This window comes from Scyliorhinus canicula, chromosome 14 (genome assembly GCF_902713615.1).
Source record: "Scyliorhinus canicula chromosome 14, sScyCan1.1, whole genome shotgun sequence".
In the NCBI taxonomy this organism is placed as follows: Eukaryota; Metazoa; Chordata; class Chondrichthyes; order Carcharhiniformes; family Scyliorhinidae; genus Scyliorhinus; species Scyliorhinus canicula.
In genome coordinates this window covers 90,492,333-90,514,044 of record NC_052159.1, presented here as the reverse complement: position 1 = coordinate 90,514,044, position 21,712 = coordinate 90,492,333, and the positions used below count along the sequence as shown (strand labels likewise).

The following is a 21,712-nucleotide window of genomic DNA, read 5'->3' as shown; positions in this document are numbered from 1 at the left end:
AAGAGGGGCATGTTCAGAGGCATGGATCAAGATAGACATATGGATATACTTCCACGAATAAAACACAAAACAGTCAATTAAAGCTCTCATTAAAATTTTCAAACCAATGCTACTCCTAATTGCAGCACCATGCACTTGTACTCCAACCCCTGCTGATAGACAACAGGAGCTGAACATTACTAGGAGAGGTTGCTTAGTGGAGGGAGGGGAGGGGAGGGTGGAGGTTTGGATGAGAAATATGCAAACCTGGATTTCCCTACATGCATCTTTTGGCATTAAAATGGTGGCCAATATGGCTTGCCAGTCAAGCAGAGAGAACTTCAGATCGACCTGGAAGATCAGGTAGGTCTGATCTGTGACGCTAGGCTGGAGTTGGGGAAGTACTTAGGTGACAAGGGGCATGTTTATATGGCCCACAAGGAGTATTATAAAGATGCTTAATTTCCCCCACAGCTGTTCTCACCTCCGTTCAACTGAAGGCTTTCACAAGTCCTGCGAAACACAGCAGGTCACAATTAAATCTGTAAAATACGTTAGATTATAAGCTGCCGATTTAAATTGCAAACTCATTTATGGAAGTGGGTTGGCTGCCTGCCCCTTGTCTGCCTCTGGTAAACATGGAAGTGTACGGGCTGGGTTTGATTTCGAGAATTTTATAATGTTATCCTCTGGCCTGACCCGAATCCACTATTTGTAGCTGCTCAAAGCCAGCACATTGAGTTCAAATGTGAACCAAGCTCCATATTTCACCTTCCTCCTGCTCGAGTTCAGGTTGCTACTCCATCTTTATATCAAACTTCAGATTTCATCTCCAAAATGATGGCACAATAGACATTTAACATTAGCAGCAATAGGTATTTCGCTATTGCGATAAATAGCTTTACTTTCACTGAAAGTTCTCTCAGAAATGTTCAGTACAGCCAACTAAATGATACAAATGCTGTAATTGATCCTATCTTTTCTGTATTTAAAGCATCAAGATATTTTTGCTTTATGCACCATTAATCAACTTTGGGTTTTATTTTTCATTTGTTAATACTAACAAGTGTTTTTCATGCGAACATGCAAATTAGGAGCAGGAGTAGCCCACTCGGCTCCTCAAGCCAGCTGCACCATTCAATAAAGCCATGGCTGATCGCCAATGGAATTTATGGTAACTTGGGGAAAGATCAATTTTTTTTTCTCATTTGGCTATGAAGCATATCCAACTCACAAAAGACTTAAATTTGACTTGATACAAGTACCATTCAGCTTCATGGAGCTGACAATTAGCAGGTGCAAAAGTTGGAACTTAGCTTCTGAGGCGTGTCAATCACAAACAAATTGCCATTCTCCTTTTAATTTACTTTAGTCGGGAACTGCATTTCCTCGCTTGATTTTACGACTTGCACCTCAAATATATACAGGATAGTAGATTACCGAGGCCTTCTGTTTAGGGCAGCAGCTATGGAGGCAAGGAGGCCACAACTCCTTTAACAGTAGTAGCCCAGGGTGTTGGGGGGGTGGGGGAGGGGGGGGGGGGGGGGGGGGGGGGGAAAGAAGAGAAAGAGTTAGGTAGTTGTTTAGGATGTGTCTGGAAGTAGAGTTGGCTGGTCAGTCATGCGTCACTCAGAATGGGCGAGGGGCGGTTGGGTTGTCAGTCAGAGATGGTGGGTAGTTGGGGAGATGGGCAGCACGGTAGCATTGTGGATAGCACAAATGCTTCACATGCCAGGGTCCCAGGTTCGATTCCCCGCTGGGTCACTGTCTGTGTGGAGTCTGCACGTTCTCCCCGTATGTGCGTGGGTTTCCTCCGGGTGCTCCGGTTTCCTCCCACAGTCCAAAGATGTGCAGGTTAGGTGGATTGGTCATGATAAATTGCCCCTTAGTGTTAGGTGGGGTTTCTGGGTTATGGGGATAGGGTGGAAGTAGGGGCTTGGGTAGGGTGCTCTTTCCAAGAGCCAGTGCAGACTCGATGGGACGAATGGCCTCCTTCTGCACTGTAAATTCTATGAAATTCTATGAAATAGGATAGTATGGGAGTGGGGAAAGTAGTCAGGGGGTCTGGAGGCTAGGGGGAGTAGTCTTGGGGTCCACTGAGGGGTTGCTGGAGGAAAAGGCATTTGAAGCATAGTTATCCAGGAGTTAGAGAAGTGGTTTTAAATCTTCTACCTTTACCTGAGTAACTATTTTCGGAAGGCAGTTGGAACGATCTGTGGTGTCCCATATTTAAATATGAGTATTGTATGGTTCCTGGTGCAGAGTAATTGCTCATCGGAAGTTTGATTTCCTGGACAATTCCCATGCAGTCGTTGCATGGGGCCCTCCAAGGGAGCTCCCCAAAGGCATCTTCTGGGTTACCTCCCAGATACGATGTCCTGGAGATCAGAAGTTCTGGGCCGTTGTTTCTTCTCAGTGATAATGTACTAATTGTTTGCCCAACAATAAGCTCAAAGGTGTGACTTATTATGCTGGCACTCACTGATGTACAATAATGTCCTGGCACCACATGAACACAAAATGTTTATGATATTGCACAAGAGAATGTATGAGAAATGCCATCCTTCATTCTTTAAGATCATATCTGATTTAGCAGCAAAGAAAACATTCCAAAGTACAAAACAGTCAGTAGTCAGTGCTTGATAACGAGTTTTCAAGTGACTGCTTCCTCAATGAAGAATAGATTAAGAACAACAAAGAGACTTACCTGTCTTGGAGTTTATGGTAAAGAAATTCTGCGGATTCCCACTTGTAATCCTGAAAGTCATTTTATCACTGGAACTGGAGTCTGGATCATAGGCCTGAATCTGAACAATGGGAACATCCTTGGGAGAATTTTCCATAATGGATGGATGATAAATAGGTTGCGATGCTATTGGTGCATTGTCATTTTCATCTTCAACCTCAATGTAGATCTCAATGGATGAAAATAATGGAACAACTCCGCGATCAGTAGCATACACAGTAAGCCAGTAGGATGCAGTCGTTTCACGATCGAGTATATCAGCTGTATTAATAACACCTAAAAAGAAAGATAAACACATGAATTCCATAACGTTTAATCTTTGAACATTCACCATACCAAGTGTGTTCAATAATACTCCTTCATATCTTACTGATTATATTGGTACAATGTAATATCAAATTGATAGAAAGAATTAGTTTGATGCACAGTAAATAGCGGTTAATCGTTTTGAACTTGTTTTATTTCCTTTCATTTCATTCAGTTCTTCATCATCTTAGTTACACCATACATCTATGGTGCTGCTTTACTGCAATAAAACATATCCTGACATAACACGCATGATAAGACATAAATTCCTAATTATTGGTCTTCATCTAAGTAAAGCCCCACTATTACATAGGTAATGCTTAGACCATTGGCAGATCTATGGAAATCCAGTCAACTGGGGATGACTATCCTAATGTTACAGCAATAAAGCTAATCAAATATTAAGACGTAGCTTTAGATCTATTATTATTATATTGATCCTTACAATTAAACACTTTAAAACAAAAGTAAAATATGTTTATCTTTTGCTTACCTACCAATCATTCATTATCTTGTATTTTTATTTTTAACCCTATACAATTTATATAAAGTAACGTGTTAAGAATTGGGGAAAATGAAGATTAAAAAATAAAACTGGGATAAAATAAAATAAAACAAGGAGATGTCTGAAGAGATGTTGAGATGTGAATTGGCATATGAGTGAGTAAAAGCAAGTGTTTACCTCGGTGAAAAGAGCAAAACAATGGGGGAAGAGAAAGGGTAAATTCAAAGTGGAGGGATAAGGACAGTGACATGTATATGCCAAACACCGACTCCACAGAGAAGATAACATCAAAGGGAAACAATGCAATAGCCAACATACAATGACTGGGGGAAAAGGGATACAAACACAGATCAGCTATTATCAGCCTCACCCAGCTGCAGAAACAGTCTCCCGAAAAGAAGTTGTTGCTGAACGGGCAGCCGTTTAAAATCAAAACTCAATCCAAAAAGATTTTTGCCATTGCTGAAACTGAAGATGATTTTCCCAAACGTGGCCCATAACCTGTATGTGGTAATTATTTACTGAATTTAGCTCGTAGAGTTATATAATATTGGATGTTGTTTGGGAAAAAGGTGCACCACAGAATTCAGGAAACGTAACCAAGTTGGGAACCAAGAAGTAATTTCATCTAATACGATGTGTACAGATGTCAGTGTCATAATGATAATAATCTTTATTATTGTCACAATAGGCTTACATTAACACTGCAATGAAGTTACTGTGAAAATCCCTTAGTCACCACACTACAGCGCCAGTTCAGGTACACAGAGGGAATTCAGAATGTCCAATTCACCTGACAAGCCCGTCTTTCGGGACTTGTGGGAGGAAACCGGAGCACTCAGAGGAAACCCATGCAGACACGGGAGAACGTGTAGACTCTGCACAGACAGTGACCCAAGTCGGATTCGAACCTGGGTCCCTGGCGCCATGAAGCAACAGTGCTAATTACTGCACTGCTGCGTGTCCTTAAGTGTTGTACTGTACTATAATGCTTCATGTGATATGTTTTTTTATTTTAAGTTAATAATTATTCTTTAATAATTGTTCACACAACAACTGGATTATACCTCCCTGGTTCACATTTTTCTCAGTATATCAAATTGGAAATATCCACCAAGAACCAATGTTCCAAGTAACCTTTAATTTCCATTTAATATCAGCGGGATCTTAACACATATCTAATGTATTCTCTAATTTTAAGCACACCAAATTTCTTCTGCTCCCCATGGCCCCAGTGTCCATTTTGAATACATAAAGCTCAACAACAACAATTCTTGCCCTAAGGTGCTTTACAGGAGCACTATGAAAAAAGATATGACAGCGAGCCACAGGAGGAGATAATAGATCAGGTAACCAAAAGATTGTTGAAAAGGGTCTGAAAGGAGGAAAGCAAAGTAGAGAGGCAGAGGTGCAGGGAGTTTGGAGCATATGCAAGAGGCCAGCATTATATGATATCTTGGAGGGTTGTGGGGCTGGAGAAGGTTACAGGGAAAGCAATGGACAACTATGGAGACATTTGAAAATAAGGATGAAGATTTTAAAATCACGAGATTATGTGACTGAGAGCCAATGTAGTTCAGTGAGCAGAAAATAAATAGGGTAACAGGTCTTGGTGAGAGTAAAGACACAGGCAGCAGAGTTTCAGATGAGCTCCAAATTTATGGAGGGTGGAATATGGGAGACAAACCAGGAGTGCATTGGAATAGTCAAGACTAGAGGTCACAAAGGCATGAATGAGGGCTTCAGCAGCAGATGAGCAGAAACAGGGATGAAGTGATGTGATGTTACTGATTTGGCGAGAGATAGTCTTATTCATGGCACAAATATGAGTCAGAAGCTCATCTCATGGTCAAATGTGACACCAAGGTTGCAAACAGACCAGCTCTGAGTGTTGCCAGGGAGAGAGATACATTTTGTAGTTGGGAAATGGAGTTTGGAGTGGGGGCCCAAAAAGTGGCTCTAGTTTTCCCAACATTAAATTGGAGCAAATTTCTGCTCACCTTGGGCGAAATTCTCCGCAAGGCCCGACACCGTCGTGAAACCTGGAGAGGTTCACAACGGCGTCGGAAGCCTCTCCCGGCCCCCTATTCTCCCCTCCCCGGGGGATAGGAGGGCCGTACCGGGAAACGCGGCAGCCGGGCCTTGTCCCTGGCTTCAAGGCCCGGCGCGCCAAGAATGACACCGCGGCGGCGCCTAATGACATCAGCTGCGCATGCGCGGGTTGGGCAGCTCAAACCCACGCATGGGCGGTTGCCGTCTTTCCCCTCCGCCACCCCGCAAGACGTGGCGGCTTGATCTTGCGGGGCGGTGGAGGGGAAAGAGTGCGTCCCCTTGAGACGCCGGCCCGACGATCGGTGGCACCGATCGCGGGCCCGTCCCGTCCCGAGCACGGTCGTGGTGCTCGATCCCGGATCCGCCCCCCCACAGGCCCCACACTTACCTGGCGCGCCATGTTCACGACGGCAGCGACCAGGTGTGGTTGCCGCCGTCGTGAACAGGTCGGGAACGGCAGGCCACTTGGCCCATCCGGGCCGGAGAATCGCGGGCCGCCGTGAAAAACGGCGGCCGGTGTTTCTCCGAGTGGCGTGTCGCAAAACCGGACACGCCATTTTGGGGGGGGGGGGGGTGGGAGAATAGCGGGAGGTGCAGGAGCAGACCTCCCGCTATTTTCCCACCCATCGTTGTTGCGGAGAATCGCGCCCTTGTATTGGATATTAGAGAGGTAATAATTTAGCAACAATGGAGGAATCGAGCGAGGTGGTGAAGTACAGCTGGGTGTCGGCAGTGTAGATCTGAAAATGAATGCTGTGCTTTCAAATTATGTTGCTGAGAGGCAGCATGTAAATGAGAAACTGAAAACAGGTTGCTTTTATTACTCCAGGTTGAAAACATGTAGTCAAGTCACTGAATGGATCGGGTAAATTATATTACAAAGCATATTATAATGGGACAAGCCACTTTTTGTATTGTCACAGTGAATGACTAACTCAGCCATTAAGCTAATAAGAAATAGGTGATGCAATCGCTTTGAACTTGCTGTTGGTGATAATAACAGGCACACGCTTTATTTGTCGAATATCACTTTCCACTATTTTAGAGACCTATTGTGCTTCAAAACTAGAAAAATGTTATGCAGATATGTCAAGCATTTGTCCATTGTCTTACCAACAGTGCTTTTTCAGTGAATCAGATGGGCTTCAATGGCTTTAAAGTGCCTTGGGGCATCCTGAGATGATGAAAGGTGCTGCAGCAACAAAACTTTATTTTCTTTTTTTGTCAAGTAGAATTTAGGAATTCAGTTGCATGGAGCCAATGTAAACATAAGAAAATAAGAAACAAGAGCAAGCAGGGACCACAGAGCCCCTTGAACCTGTTCCGTTAGCTTGTCAGTGTATAACTGACCTTCAATCCCAAATCCAACTTCCTGCTTGAATCCATGCACCTTTTCCCCAAAGAAATTTTAAAAATATATCAATCTCAGCATTGAATATACTTCATGGCTTGAGCATCCATAGCCCTCCAAGATAGAGAGTTCAAAAGATTCACAACCCTCTTGTGTGAAGAAGGTATTCCTCATTTGTCCGAAATGGCTAACCTCTTATTCTAAGACTAACATTTGTGACAGTACAGCCTGTCAAGTCCTCTCATAACTTTATACATTTCAATAAGGCCACCTGTTATTCTTCTAAACTCCAGAGAGTATCAGCCTATTTTACCCAATCTCGCCTCACAGGTCAATGCTCTCATTCAGGAATTAGCATAGTGAACCTTTGGTGCACCATCATTGAGGCAAGCATATCCATCCTTGGGTATTGAGATCTGTACTCCAGGTATAGTCTCACCAAAGTTCTGTACAATTACAGCAAGACATTTTACTATTGTATTCAGACTTCCTTCCAAGTAGCCAGCAAACTATTTGGCTTTCTAATAGCTCATTGTACCTGCACATTAATTTTGTGCTTTTTTTGCAAGAAAGTAGAAGCAGAGCGCTGAACAATGACACAGGTGTTCTACTAGTGCATACCTGTTAGCAGATTTCCCATGTTAGTAGTTAGAAAGGGTGAATATGGAAATAATTCAGAAAGGTTTTCAAAATGTGTTCATTGACACTTTCTTTCATTGCTTTTGGAAAATAAGTAGTGCTCATCTTAAGATAGATTGATTGATTTATCTATATCTGTATGTCACGGAGAGGAATGAAATTCTTTGCCTCTGATACCAAATGGACACATTATTCCATTTCTTTAGATGCAGGCACTGATAGTGAGCAGCAAGGGATGTACAATGTAAGAAACCACTATACTGGTTTTCAGCTTCTGTCTAATATTACTATAGAGGTCTCTTCAAATTCACGACTTGTATCAAAACCTTTGTGAAAATGTTAGCTAATGGTGTAATCTCTCTCACATTTATCATTCTTTTATTTTACCCTGATTGCTTTGAGCTCATGTTCAATTAAACTTATTAACCATTGAAGAATACATAACAACATAGAAATAAAATATATTTGATGTGCCAAATTGTGTTTCAACTTGGTCCTCCCAAAGTTACTGCTCATGTTAAACATTGTTTTCACCAAATATTGCATCCTTTGATTGATAAGCAGCAATCTTGAAATCCCGTGAAACCTACATTTCAGGATGAAGGATGAGTACTGTGTCTCTCTCGGAGATGGGGATGACCTGATAGCTCCAAGTTCTGACAGACATATACTCAATAACGTTTGATCGATCCAAGCATTATTCTTGTTCTATTGTATTTCAACCTATGTTGAGCCGAGTCTCTTAAGATCTCATGGCTGGACTGAGCCGTGCTTGTAAATTTAACATTACAGATGGTAGCCCAGGTTTTGCATTATTAAGAGTGCTAATGAAGTATGTAAAAGCACACTTGGCAGGCAACTTGTAAACAGGCATGAAAACAACAGGTCAGGTGTCCATTTGTAACTGAAGTGGGCTTTGCTGTGGCTGTTTCACTCAGCCATAGCATTAGCATCCCAGTTCCACTTTCCTGGTTAATCAGAACAGAATGATGTGTCGAATCTGGCAAAGGAATAATTTCTGGTGCAAGGGACTCTAGCAGGAGTCAGAATGGCTGAACATCGAGTCCCCTGGCCTCAGCTAGCATAAGAATGGAAGAGAGATCTGGGAAGCATTCCTCCCAGTCTGAGGACTCTTACTTAGAGAATCTACTGTGGGATCTGAGGGACTGAATGAGGTGCTGTTTGCCAAGGGTTGGAGGAAGAGACCAGCCTGTTCAACCAAGCAGGCGTGAATGTAAGTGGTCAAGGAAATGAGCATTAGGTGCCTGGTCCCTTGAACCTCGAGGAAGTGGTGTACGAAGCTCAAGGACCCCAGGAAAGCAAGAAAGGTAGCATAAAACATTCTCAGGTGGCAAACTTCACACTCTTATTTCCCTGCATTCTCCTGCACAACATCGTGCATCTCCACTCATTTCTCTCTCGACATCCACCTCCTCACATCCCCATCTGAATTTCCAATACTCACATTCCGCTTATTTATGTGCCATCTCATAACCATGCCTCATAGTCACCCTGGACAAATATTGTCCTTCCTACCTCTCTACCCAATCCATTTCTTGCAATATAAAAGCAAATTAGTGCGGATGCTGGAATCTGAAACCAAAGAAACCTGAAAATCTCAGCAGGTCTGGCAGCATCCGTAGGAAGAAAAAAGAGCTAATGTTTCGAGTCCAGATCACCCAGGGTCAAATCTTTGATAAATGGTCATCTGGACTCAAAATGTTAGCTCTTTTTTCTCCCTACTGATGCTGCCAGACCTGCTGAGATTTTCCCGCATTTTCTCTTTGGTTCCATTTCTTGCAATAGTAGCCCTCTGCATTCTCTGCTTCCAGAGAGAGAGAGCAGAATTTGAGGATGAGGCAGAGAACTGGGCAGAGAACTGGGCAGACAAACTTTAAAGCTACCCCTGCCCTAACCCTGAACTAACTCTGGTTTCTCATCTATTTCCCAACACGTCCATTCCAAGTTCATCTCATCAATCAGACAACCTTCTGTTCCTTTGATCCTACTCTCACTGAACTGCTGGTCACCAACCCTCTCTTCCTGATCAACATGTTAACTAACATTCTAAACATTTCTCTCTCTTCAGTTGTTGTGCTGCTCTTCTTCAAATCTGCCATCACCACCTCTCTCCTAAAACCATAAACCCTTGACCCCACAATCCTTGCAAACTACTGCCCCATTCACAACCTCCCTATCCTCTCAAAACCCCTTGAACTAATCATCACCTCCCAAATTGTTGCCCACCTTTCCCCAAAGTCCACGTTTGAATTCCATCAAACAGGTTATGCCTCCGCCACGGTACCAAAACTAATAACATTCTATGTGTCTCTGAGACAGGTAAACCTTCCCTCTCCATCTACAATTGACTGGACCAGCTTCCTACAACACTCCTTCATTCTCATCTAGCTGAGTGGGACTGATCTCATGTGGTTCCATTCTGATCTAATTGCATCCATAGTTTGATGACTTGCGATGATGTCGCTTCCTCACCCTGCAGCGTTAACTCTGGGGTCGCCCAACGTCTAACCTCGGCCCCTTCCTAAACCACAACTACATCCTACTGTTTGATGGCATAATCTGAAAGTATGGCATTAGTTTCCACATGTACATACACTAACAACACCCAACAATACCTCACCACACACCTCAAGACTCCTCCACTATTGTTATCAGACTGCTTATCCAACATCCAGCACTGGATGAGAAGAACTTCCTCCAATTAAATATTGAGAATACTGAAGTCATTTTTCTCAGTCCCCATTTAAACCTTTTTCACCTAGCTACAAACTAAATTCCTTTCCCTGGCAACAATCCAGAATTAAACCAGTCTGTTCACAACCTTGGTATCACATTTGATGCCGAGATGAACTTCCAGCCACATATTCTCACCATCACTAAGACCACCTATTTTCAACTCTGTAACATAATCTGACTTTGCCCATCTCAGCGTATTTGCTGCTAAAACCCTCATGAGTGGCTTTTCTTTCCTCTAGGCTTGATTATGACAACACACTACTATTCTACATAAACGTGAGGTCTTCCAAAACTCTAATGCCCATGTCTTACTCGCAGCAATCCCATTCCCCTATTGCCCTTGTGCTGGCTCACCTATATTGGCTCCCAGTCAAGCAATCCCTTGATTTTAAATTTCTCATTCTTGTATTCAAATCCCTCCATGGCTTTGCCCTTCCCGATGTCTGTAAACTCCTTCAGTCTCACAACTTTTCAAGATATCTGCACTCATCTAATTGAGCATCCCCATTGGCCTTTAGTTGCCTAGGCCCCGTCCTGGAATACCCTTCCTACACCTCTCCACCTCCCTACATCACTTTCCTCCATTAAGCCACTCTTTAAAACCTACCTCTTTGGGATGATTTATTCCAATAAATGTTATAGTAATGTAAATTGTTATTGCTTTCACTTATCAACTTGTTGAATTGCTCCCCAACTTGGAAGGACATCAAAGCAACAACACTAAATATTGGGCGGGGGGATTTTCTGGCTGTTCTTGCCAGCGGGATCAGATCCCGCTGATGGCAAACTCTCGCTGTGGGTTTCCTGGCAGGGTCAGGGGCGGATTCAAACCAAATGCCATTGACAGCGGCGGAGCCAGAAGATCCAGCCAACGGCAGGCTGCCTCCTGTCACCAAGAAACATGCCGCAGGGGGCATGGAGAAAACTCACTTACTGGGGAGCAGGGATAAACTACCCATCTCCATTTCCAAACATGAACTATTTCTTTATCTGGTGCTGAATTTCTTTTTAGAAAGCATTGATGTAGTTTGGTCATGCTTGGCATAAAAAAGAATTCAATTATGCCAGAAAAACATCCCTGCCTCTCAGGCAAATTTGTATTCCACGCTAGCTGTTGAACAGTAGCTTTTTTAATTGAAAGTAATCTTTTGATCATTAAGGAATATTCCATGAATTTTCTTATCTTATTCCATTTTTGAATTCTAATCAAAGAGTTAGCAAAGTAAAACAAAACAATTTTGAAAAATCCAAGCTGCAGACAGCCAAGAAAATATTGTAATTTAATTGCTCTGCCTACAAGCTTGCAAATTCACACCAATTAAAATCTATTCTGTGCATTACAAATTTGATCTTCAGTAGCTAATTGATGCAATGTGCTTAATCTCATGATCATTGTTGGGATTTCTTCTTAAGCATCGCAGTAAAAAGACAACTGATATACTATGGCGAAGTACAATATAACAAAGAGAAACATAAAGTATCTCCTTCTGCTAACAGCAAAGTAATAACTTCCCAAATCTAAAACTGCATCGCTGCTGACCTCTATCAGTTTTCACAATGGTTCCAGCGCAGTAACTCTGTGATTAACTTAAACATGACTTGGAAATAAATACTGTTCAAAAGTCCCCACACGGAATTCAACTCTGTCTGGAAACGTGAGATAAAAGCATCACAAAATAACTCAGTTGAACAAGCAATAAAGAATGAAACCTAAATCGGGTGATGAGCAAATACAAGAGTGGAATTTTACACCATAATATCAAGTCTAGAGTTTCTTGCAGTTTCAGAACAACATGCACTAATAGGCATGTGTGATATTTAGAAACACTGATTTACAGAGTTTATTCATCATAAACATCAGTCACATAAAATACAATATTTCTGGCCACTGTTCCACCTCAACAACTTTATCATTAATAACTAAAAAATAAAGAGAATTGTACTTCTCTGTAAAAACAGATGCATTTATACAAGTCAGAAATTCTGCATGAGGAACCGATTCCAGTCCTTACTTATATTATGTTAATTAATATACAATATTTTCAAAAATCAAAGAGTTTTCCTTCTGTCATATATTCACCTTTCAGTATTTTACCCATGCTGATGTGGAAATATATAATAATAGACGACTTTAGCTTGGCGCACCTGGTAAAAATAGGATGGCATAATAATAATAATCTATTTGGAGTTCAGGAAGAAGTCTTACAACACCAGGTTAAAGTCCAACAGGTTTGTTTTGAATCACTAGCTTTCGGCGTGCAGCTCCTTTCTCAAATGAAGGAGCTGTACTCCGAAAGCTAGTGATTCCAAACAAACCTGTTGTAAGACCTGTTAGACTTTAACCTGGCATTGTAAGACCTGTTGGACTTTAAACTGGTGTTGTAAGACTTCTTAATGTGCCAACCCCAGTCCAATACCGGCATATCCACTATTTGGAGTTAGAATTGCTGTACATCATTGAACATGCCAGTGTCATATTTACTTGAGTCATTGCTGGATGCCCCAGGTAACTAACTTAGTTATACATTACAATTAGGTCCTCCACTATGCTTTGCACCCTAATGCAAGGACAATTCAGTTGTCAGTAAACATTAAGGCCCGAGAAAGGTAAATAAATAATTATTTTTGTGGGCCATGAGAATCAGGGGTACTCTTCCAGGCACTTTAAGAATAACATGGCCCCTTCCCTGGAGCAGCCTGGCGGTTGGCTGGATGAGACTTCAGGCCATTCGATACAGGTCGAGGCAGTCAGCTGCTTGTTCCGTATGTTTGCCTGATCCGCACCTCGGGTTTAAAAAAAAATCCCAACAATTGTATAATGTAATTTAACCACCTTACTTAAATCTCTTATGTCTTTGACTTTGAAGTAAAAACAGAGAATTCTGGAAATATACAGCCAGGCAGTCAGCATCTGTACAAAGAAAATGTTTTGGATGTAACTCAGTTACGATCAAGGTGTCGACAACTGAAATGTTAATTTTTATTTTGTCTGCTGATAATGACTGGCCCTGTATGTATTGCAGGAATTTCTCTCCTTTTTCAGAATGACAAATATAACATTTGGTACTTCAGGTTTCCAGTTCTTTTTCTTTCCTCTTGTATCCTTTATTATTGCATGTGAACCAAGGGAATGTATTTCCAGGAGTGCAGAATAATGTTCGATTGTAGGAATTCTTGACATTAGTATGAGGATTATTAGATTGTAATATACACTATAAAGAACATTTCCGACCCAGTGAATAGGGTTTTGGAGACAGGGGTGTTGGGAAAGTCAGACCCAGGAGGTTTGGGGTTTCTCCCTGACCTGTTCCTATCTCTGGGGTATTAACCCAGAAATGGGCCCACTGATGCAGAGGGTGTCAAGCCTGTTTATTTGGAGCTCATCAAGGTATTTAAATTAACAATTTGTCCCTAATTGTATGTAATAATTCAATCATATGGAAGGTGGAAGGGCCTGTGCTTTGTCAGGAGCCAGGCAGCACATCCAAGGTACCCTTACAGCAGGTGATAAGAGGGACATTGGATGAAATGAAAAAAAATGAAAATCACTTATTGTCACGAGTAGGCTTCAATGAAGTTACTGTGAAAAGTCCCTAGTCGCCACATTTCTGCGCCTGTCCGGGGAGGCTGGTACGGGAATTGAACCGTGCTGCTGGCCTGCTTGGTCTGCTTTAAAAGCCAGCGAATTAGCCTGGTGAGCTAAACCAGCCCCTTGCTGCTGTCTATGCAGTTGTAACAGAGCTGGATGGATGAAATGGGCATGGCCACACCAAAAGCATACTTGTGGAAGGGCTCCTTCTCCACAATTATGGATCTAACAGCTCTGGGCCTTCACTTTTATTTATCATTCTGTTGTAACCTACATACGAGATGCAAGGAGCCAGGCTGATTAGGCTCCCCGTGAGTCTCCTAGAGTACGAGCTTTCCTGCCATGGGGATGAGCTCCCTCACCAGTGGGAGACCAAACCAGAATATAAAAACCCTGACCTGAGAGTGATTTGGGCACGAGTAGGACCTTCTGAGACCAGTGGACACAAGAGTTTTTATTCTATTGTGAATAAATAAAGCCGCATCCCCGAATGCCTCTGGAAGTCGTTTTGCCTACCGCAGCCATGCCGCATTTTGAGATGTTGGAAGCATTAGATGCAGTTATTGAAGACTGGTCACAGTATGTCGAGTGGATGGGTTATTTCTTTTGAGCCAACTCCAATATCGGCGACGAGTGCCAGACCATGATTCTCTAAATGGCTTCTGGAGCACCCAGATTTAGTGTGATAAGGAACTTAACATACCCCGCCATCCCGGACTCAAAATCATTCAGGGACTTGGTAGCACTTGTGGCAGATCACTTCAACCCCAAACCCTCTGTCATCATCCAACGCAACTGTTTCAATGTGGCCGAATGAACTCCTGGGTAGCCCATAAGGAATTTTTGGTGCACCTTCAGAAACTCACAGAATTCTGTGAATATAGCGCCGCCCTCTCCGAAATGTTCCGAAACCGGTTGATCTTCACCATCTGTAACACAGCAGCCCAGTGGACGTTGTTCGCTGAGCCTCAGCTGAATCTCAAAAGGGCAGTGGAAATTGCCCTTTTGCAAGAAAGCACAGAACAGAATGTACAAGTATTTCAGGGGATGGAAGTGCTCAGTTTCCCTTCCCTTCCCTGGAGAGCTCCTCAACAAGTAACCCTGATTCCCTATCCTGGGCAGCTGAGGGGTGGGCCAGTCGCCTACGCCCCGGGAGCTGGGAGGGATCCCTCCCCCGATCCAGACTAAGATGACCCCGTGCACTGTGGGACATGTGGTTGACATGGTCACAGAGAGTGGCATCCACAGGATGGTCCGTCCATCCGTTGCCCTAGGCCAGGGCATCCACCCCCAGTGCTATACCTTTTTCGTGGACGAACCCATAGATGATGGCCTGCAATTGAACTGCATCTGCACACCCAAATTTTCCCCCATTAAGGTCGCAGTTTTAGTCAATGGTCATCCATTATTATTGGAGCTGGACACTGGTGCCACCATCTTGTTTGTCGGTAGGCACACTTTAGAAAAATTCCCAACGGGTGTGCAGCTCCCGTCATTGCAGGATACCGAAGCTCGATTGGCCACATACACCATAAAATCGTTGGCCATAGCTGAGACTACCATGGTTCTGGTGGTCTACAGGCAACACTCCACTTGCCTACCTTTGGTCGTAGTGAAAGGTAATGGCCCCAGTTTGCTCGGCTGCGGCTGGCTACAACACCTCTGCATTGACTGGCAGCAGGTCTTCTGGATCAGCTTGGATGCACTAAACGAAGTGCTCCGTCGCTTTGCAGAGTCCAGTCAGAGAGAAATTAGTTTTTCACCCTGCAAGGTGACCTATCTAGGCTAAGGCGTGGACCGAGAGAGCCTCCACTCAAGCACACAAATGATGTTAAGTCGCTCCTTCCACCAATGCAAGCCATTGACAGGCATGTGCTGGAAGGAGCGACATAACATCATTTGTCCCTGGGGCTCATCAATTACTGTGGAAAATTCATCCCGGGCCTTGTGACTATGTTGGCCCCCATGCAAAGTCTCCTCAAGAAGAACCAGGTATGTGAATGGGGATGGCCACAGGAGGCGGCGTTCACAGAGGTAAAACGCAGCTCACTTCTTCTCACCTGCTGACACACTTTGATCCCACAAAACTGCAATTGGTTACCTGCGACGCCTCAACATACGGCATTAATGCCATATTGCCGCATTGGATGAGCAATGGTATGGAACGCTCAATAACTTCCGCCTCAAGGACATTTGCCGCGGCTGAGCGCAACTATATCCAATAGAGGGACTGGCCATGGTCTTCGTCATCAAAAAGTTCCACCAATACTTCTGCGCGTGTCGGTTCACAGTATTGACCGATCACAAGCCGCTGCTGGGATTGTTGAAGGAGGACATCGTCATCCCTCCCATCACGTCAGCCAGAGTTCAACCGGTGGGCCCTCTTACTGGCAACATATGTACATGCACTGCCTGGGGATGCGGACTTTGCATGCGGACATTTTGAGCAGGTTACCTCTCCCGATGAAGCTACTCAAGCCCCCAGGGACGACAAGGTAGTCGCCGTGAAGCATTTTATGAATACGTTGCCAGTCACAGCACCCTGGATACATGCGTGGACTCAGACTGACCCCCCTGTTATCCAAGGTCATCATATCGTCTTGTATGGGGCCCAGCACCACGCTCTTCCCAGTGAATGATAGACTTTTATCATAAAGATCACTGAGTTCTGTATGGAGGACAGTATGCACCTTTGGGGGAAGTGCGTGGTGGTTCCACACATAGGACAAGGTCCCATCTTGGCGACCTCCATAATGGGCTACCGACTTGTCGGAAATGAAGATGCTCGCCACACAGTTAGGTCACAGTTAGGTGGTCAGGTCTGGACGCAGAGTATACCAGGACCAGCAGAAGCTCCCCGCAGCCCCGCTTCATCCCTGAGAGTGGCTGGGTCACCCATGGGAGCTTCTCCATGCTGATTTTGCTGGCCCTTTTCAGGGGTCCATGTTCCTCCTCTATCTTATTGACACCCACTCAAAGTGGTTGGATGTCCAGAGGATTTAATCGACAACATTGAGGGTGATGGTTGAGAAGATTAGGCTCTTGCTTAGTATTCAAGGCACTCCTAAGGTTCTGGTCTCTGTCAATGGAATGCTGCTTACTCATGTGGAGTTAGAAAATTTGATGAGGACCAATGGACCAATGACCAACGCCACATAGGCACTGTTCAAATACACCCCGCTTCCAATGGTTTGGCTGAGTGGGTGATCCAGACAATCAAGCGTGGAATGAACAAGCAGACCACAGGGTGCCTCGACACGCATTTGCCGTGCTTCCGTTTCTGCCACCGCACTACACCGCAGGCTTTCACTGGCATGGCCAGCCGAACTTCTTGTGGGTCATCGGCTTCGGATTCACCTCAGCGTTGCGTTACCCAATATTAGTGGGAAGATACACCGTGGACAGGAGCAGCTGGGGCGTTGATCATCTCCATAGTTGGAGCTCCGTATTGCACAATGCTCTTTTGAAGGACTCAGCATAGCCCATGGACTCCCCGACGACACCATCGCCGCAGTTGCCGTTCCACAGAGGTTTTGATGGCGAGATGCCGGATGCAGAGGATTCGGACTGCGAGATGAAGGTGCCCCACAAGATGTTCATAGATCATAGATCTGTATCATAGAATTTACAGTGCAGAAGTAGGCCATTCAGCCCATCGAGTCTGCACCGGCTCTTGGAAAGAGGACGCTACCCAAGGTCAACAACCTGTTGCCAGTAACTTGCCTGCTGACGACCAGCCGCTGATGGTGGTACCACCCCAACGGTTGACGAGGAAACATCGGTCACCTGACAGCATACACCGCCTGCACTTGCCTGACAACACTCGAGAGGCGACCAAGGGCAAAGCAGTGCAGGGCTCCTCCTCCGCGCCCTCTTTTGGAGGATGTGTTTACAGACTTGGGGCGGTGGGGAGGGGGGGGGTTAGTGGAGTGTTGTAACCTACACAAGACCCACAGACCAGGCTCTTTGGGCTCTCCTAGGGTCTCGTGGAATACAAGCTTCTCCGCTGTGGGGCGGAGCTCGCTCATTAGCGGGAGACCAAACCAGAATATAGACCTCCCAGCCCAAATGTGGGCTGGACCAGTGTTCATAGAGTCTTCTATCTACTGTGAATAATTATTTCATTCCTTATGCTTCCTGTGTGGCTACTTCAGTGAACACACACATTCTGAAATCATTCTATTTCGCCTCCATTTTGAGGCACCCTCAAGGTTTCCACCTGCCTCAATAGTGCCCGTATCCCTCAGTGAGGTTGCTGACCAAACACTTTTGCTGGCCCACCACTGCTGTCCCTGGTTGGGTGGCAAATGACAAGGCAGCTTGTTAATTGGTTGCCTCCAGCAAGATCACACGTAGGGCACATCCATTTTTAAAGGACTGGGAATTCAAATGACACAAGCTTAACAGTTCCAAGAACATTTCTGACTACTCTTAAGGAAGCAAAGTACTGTACACACCCCTGTCAGCATCAACGGGGCTGTTTCAAATTCCTTGGGGTGCAGATCACCAAAAATCTGTCCTGGTCCACTCACATCGAAGCTATCACCAAGAAAGCACAACAGCGCCTATATTTCCTCAGGAAACTAAGGAAAGTCGGCATGTCCACATTAACCCTTACCAACTTTTACAGGTGCACCATAGAAAGCATCCTATCGGGCTGCATCACAGCCTGGTATGGCGACTGCTCGGCCCAGGACCGCAAGGAACTTCAGAGAGCCGTGAATACCGCCCAGTCCATCACACGAACCTGCCTCCCATCCATGGACTCCATCTACACCTCCCGCTGTCTGGGGAAAGCGGGCAGCATAATCAAAGATCCCTCCCGCCCGGCTTACTCACTTTTCCAACTTCTTCCACCGGGCAGGAGATACAGAAGTCTGAGAACACGCACGAACAGACTCAAAAACAGCTTCTTCCCCACTGTAACCAGACTCCTAAATGACCCTCTTATTGACTGACCTCATTAACACTACACCCTGTGTGCTTCATCCGATGCCAATGCTTAAGTAGTTACATTGCATATCTTGTATTGCCCTATTATGTATTTTCTTGAATTTTGTTCAATTCCCTTTTCTTCCCATGTACTGAATGATCTGTTGAGCTGCTTGCAGAAAAATACTTTTCACTGTACCTCGGTACACATGACAATAAACAAATCCAATCCAATCCAATCCAATCTAAAAATTTGTTACTCCCACATGATGGGTTAAGCCCCTTACTACAGCTCAGTACTGAGTTTAAATGACAGGTTTCACACATGTAGGATTCATGGAAGAAAGGCTTCAGAATCTGGGTCTCAACTACCATTATTGAAGATCCACAGAGTCTCCTCCACTTGCGAAAATCTGGGCCTTAAGAGTCATTATTATGTAGTAACTTTTCAATTGTGAAGTTGAATTTCCGAGATTAAAACAAACACTATACAGCAAAATCCAACACAATAGTCAATAAACCTATTTCGCAGTGTGCATAAAACCATGTGGATTCTTCATATTTGCATTTTAATCAATCCTGTGAACTCAAGGGGGCTAATTTTAACTTTCAGCAGTGATGTAAAATGGCTTATATTGGATCAGCATCTAATTATACACTAGACTTGATTTTCCTTTCCATCAAAGTTGATGGAAAGGAAAATTGGATTTTGTAAATTGAATGACCATTTTAAACCATTTTTAAAAGTTAAATTTACTCCCAATAATAATTCAGCTGCACAACCATTCACATGGGAGAAAAAAGAAAATTATGACAACCATTCATCCAGCAGTCAAATATATAACAAGAAGTCTGCTCAGTATTGGTCTTCCACAAACAATCTACAGTTTTTCACATCATGAACTTAATTGGATTGAAATCTCTAAAGAGAGGGGGACTATACAACAGATACAACTTCAGATGTAAAGGTCAATGGCAGTTCTCCCTAATCTTCATGATAATCTTGCAAACCTCCGGGATATCAAGCTAACATTACATTATACAGCCATGACCTGTTGCACTTCGCAGATTACATTATCAGCATCCAAGCTGTGAAAGCAATCTTTGTATTCAAGAGTACTGCATCATCAATATATTTGGGGAGGAGGGATTTGATTTGATTTATTGTCTCATGTACCGAGGTACAGTGAAAAGTATAGTTCTGCATGCAGTCCAGACAGATCGCTCCATGTATGGAAAAACATAGAACATACATAAATACACAATGTAAATCATAAGCACAGGCATGGGGTGAAGTATGCGGAGTGTAGTACTACTCAGTAGAGAAGATGTGTGAAGAAATCAGTTCACACCATAAGAGGGTCATTCAGGAGTCTGGTAACAGCATGGAAGGAGCTGCTTTTGAACCTATTAGTGTGTGTTCTCAGACTTCTAACAAAATAAGAGCAATAAAGATGGTGGCAGGGATTCTCGGATTTGAGTTCACCCCAACACTGTTGCCAGTAAGAACGGAAAATTTGATGTTCAGCGAAAAATCCATTCACTGCAGTGTGACCGGAGAATACTGCCGGTGTGAATGGACAGAGAATTCTGGCCAGTGTATGCAATTCAATTAGGGATAACAACAGAGCAACAGACATCCAGGGTAATTAAACCACAGAACCTCCAAGTTTAGAATCTCTGGATTATTATCTGAGCCACGTTCAAATTGGCATAGGGTACATAAAATTAGGGAGATGAATATGTAGCTCAAAGACTAGTGCGGGAGGTGGGTTTCAGTTCATGGGGCAATGGCATCAGTACTGGGGAAAGTGAGTGTTGCACCATTGGGATGGCCTACATCTGAACCAGTGGTCTTGAAAACCACAGAAGTAGAGAGGGCTTTAAACTAAATAGGGGGGGGGGGGGGGGTGGTTCTGGGGAGGATCTACGCAGGCTTACAAAACAAAAGGTTATGGCAGCATTGCAAGGCAGCTATTTAGGTTATAGTGCCCAGTGGCAAGTTCTAAATTGAGAAAGTTTTAACCACCAATGAAAGAAGACCAAAAAATAATAAAGAAGGAGAAGATAATCTATGAGGGTAAACTCGCGTGTACTATAAAAATGGGCAGTAAGAGCTTCTTTAAATATGTAAAAAGGAAGAGCAAGGCCAAATTGACCATAGGCCCCTAAGAGATCAAGATTGGGGAAATAAGAATGGGGAACCAGGAAATGGCAGAAGAGTTAAATAAATACTTTGTGCCAGTATTCAAAGTAGAAGACACTAATGCCACTCCAAAAATACTTACATAACCAAGCAGAGTCAGCATGGTTTCTTGAAGGGAAAATCATACAGTGAAAAGTATTTTTTGTGGCCAAGGGAACGTATACAGTACGTACATAGAAGACAAAAAGAATAATCGACAGAGTACATTGACAAACCGTGATTGGTCACAGTGCGGATCAAAGGCCAAACAAAGCAAATGCATGAGCAAGAGCAGCATAGGGCATTGTGTATCGTGTTCTTACAGGGAACAGATCAGTCCCAGGTGATGTGTTGGGTACTCTGGATCTGTGGAGACTGCGTTTACCCTAGCAGTAACACATACAGGCTACCAACACTTGAAATAGTACAACACTATTTTATTAAGCCAGGAACTATTGAACATACTTTCACTGTGGGTCGACACTATGTTAGATTAAACTGAAGACCTATGCCTATCCTGACCAGTCTTGACTATCAGCACATGGTGAAGATCTGTGCTACAAGTTGTGAGCTCTGTCCTTCTCAGAGGCTGCATCCCGAATGAGCAGGATAACGAGTGCCCTCTGCCTTTATAGTGAGCGTGCTCTAACTGGTGATTGGTTGCTGTGTTG

General features: G+C 43.9%; 1 protein-coding gene across 7 annotated transcripts in view; it reads right to left on the bottom strand.

Annotated features, from left to right (window-relative positions):
- fat3a (FAT atypical cadherin 3a) overlaps nt 1–21,712 on the bottom strand; it is a 963,948-nt gene that overhangs the window by 376,338 nt on the left and 565,898 nt on the right. For all 7 annotated transcript variants that reach the window (XM_038819007.1, XM_038819006.1, XM_038819008.1 and 4 more), the window contains one exon: nt 2,687–3,001. In XM_038819007.1, coding sequence (XP_038674935.1) covers nt 2,687–3,001 — 315 coding nt within the window. The remainder of the gene's footprint in view (nt 1–2,686; nt 3,002–21,712) is intronic.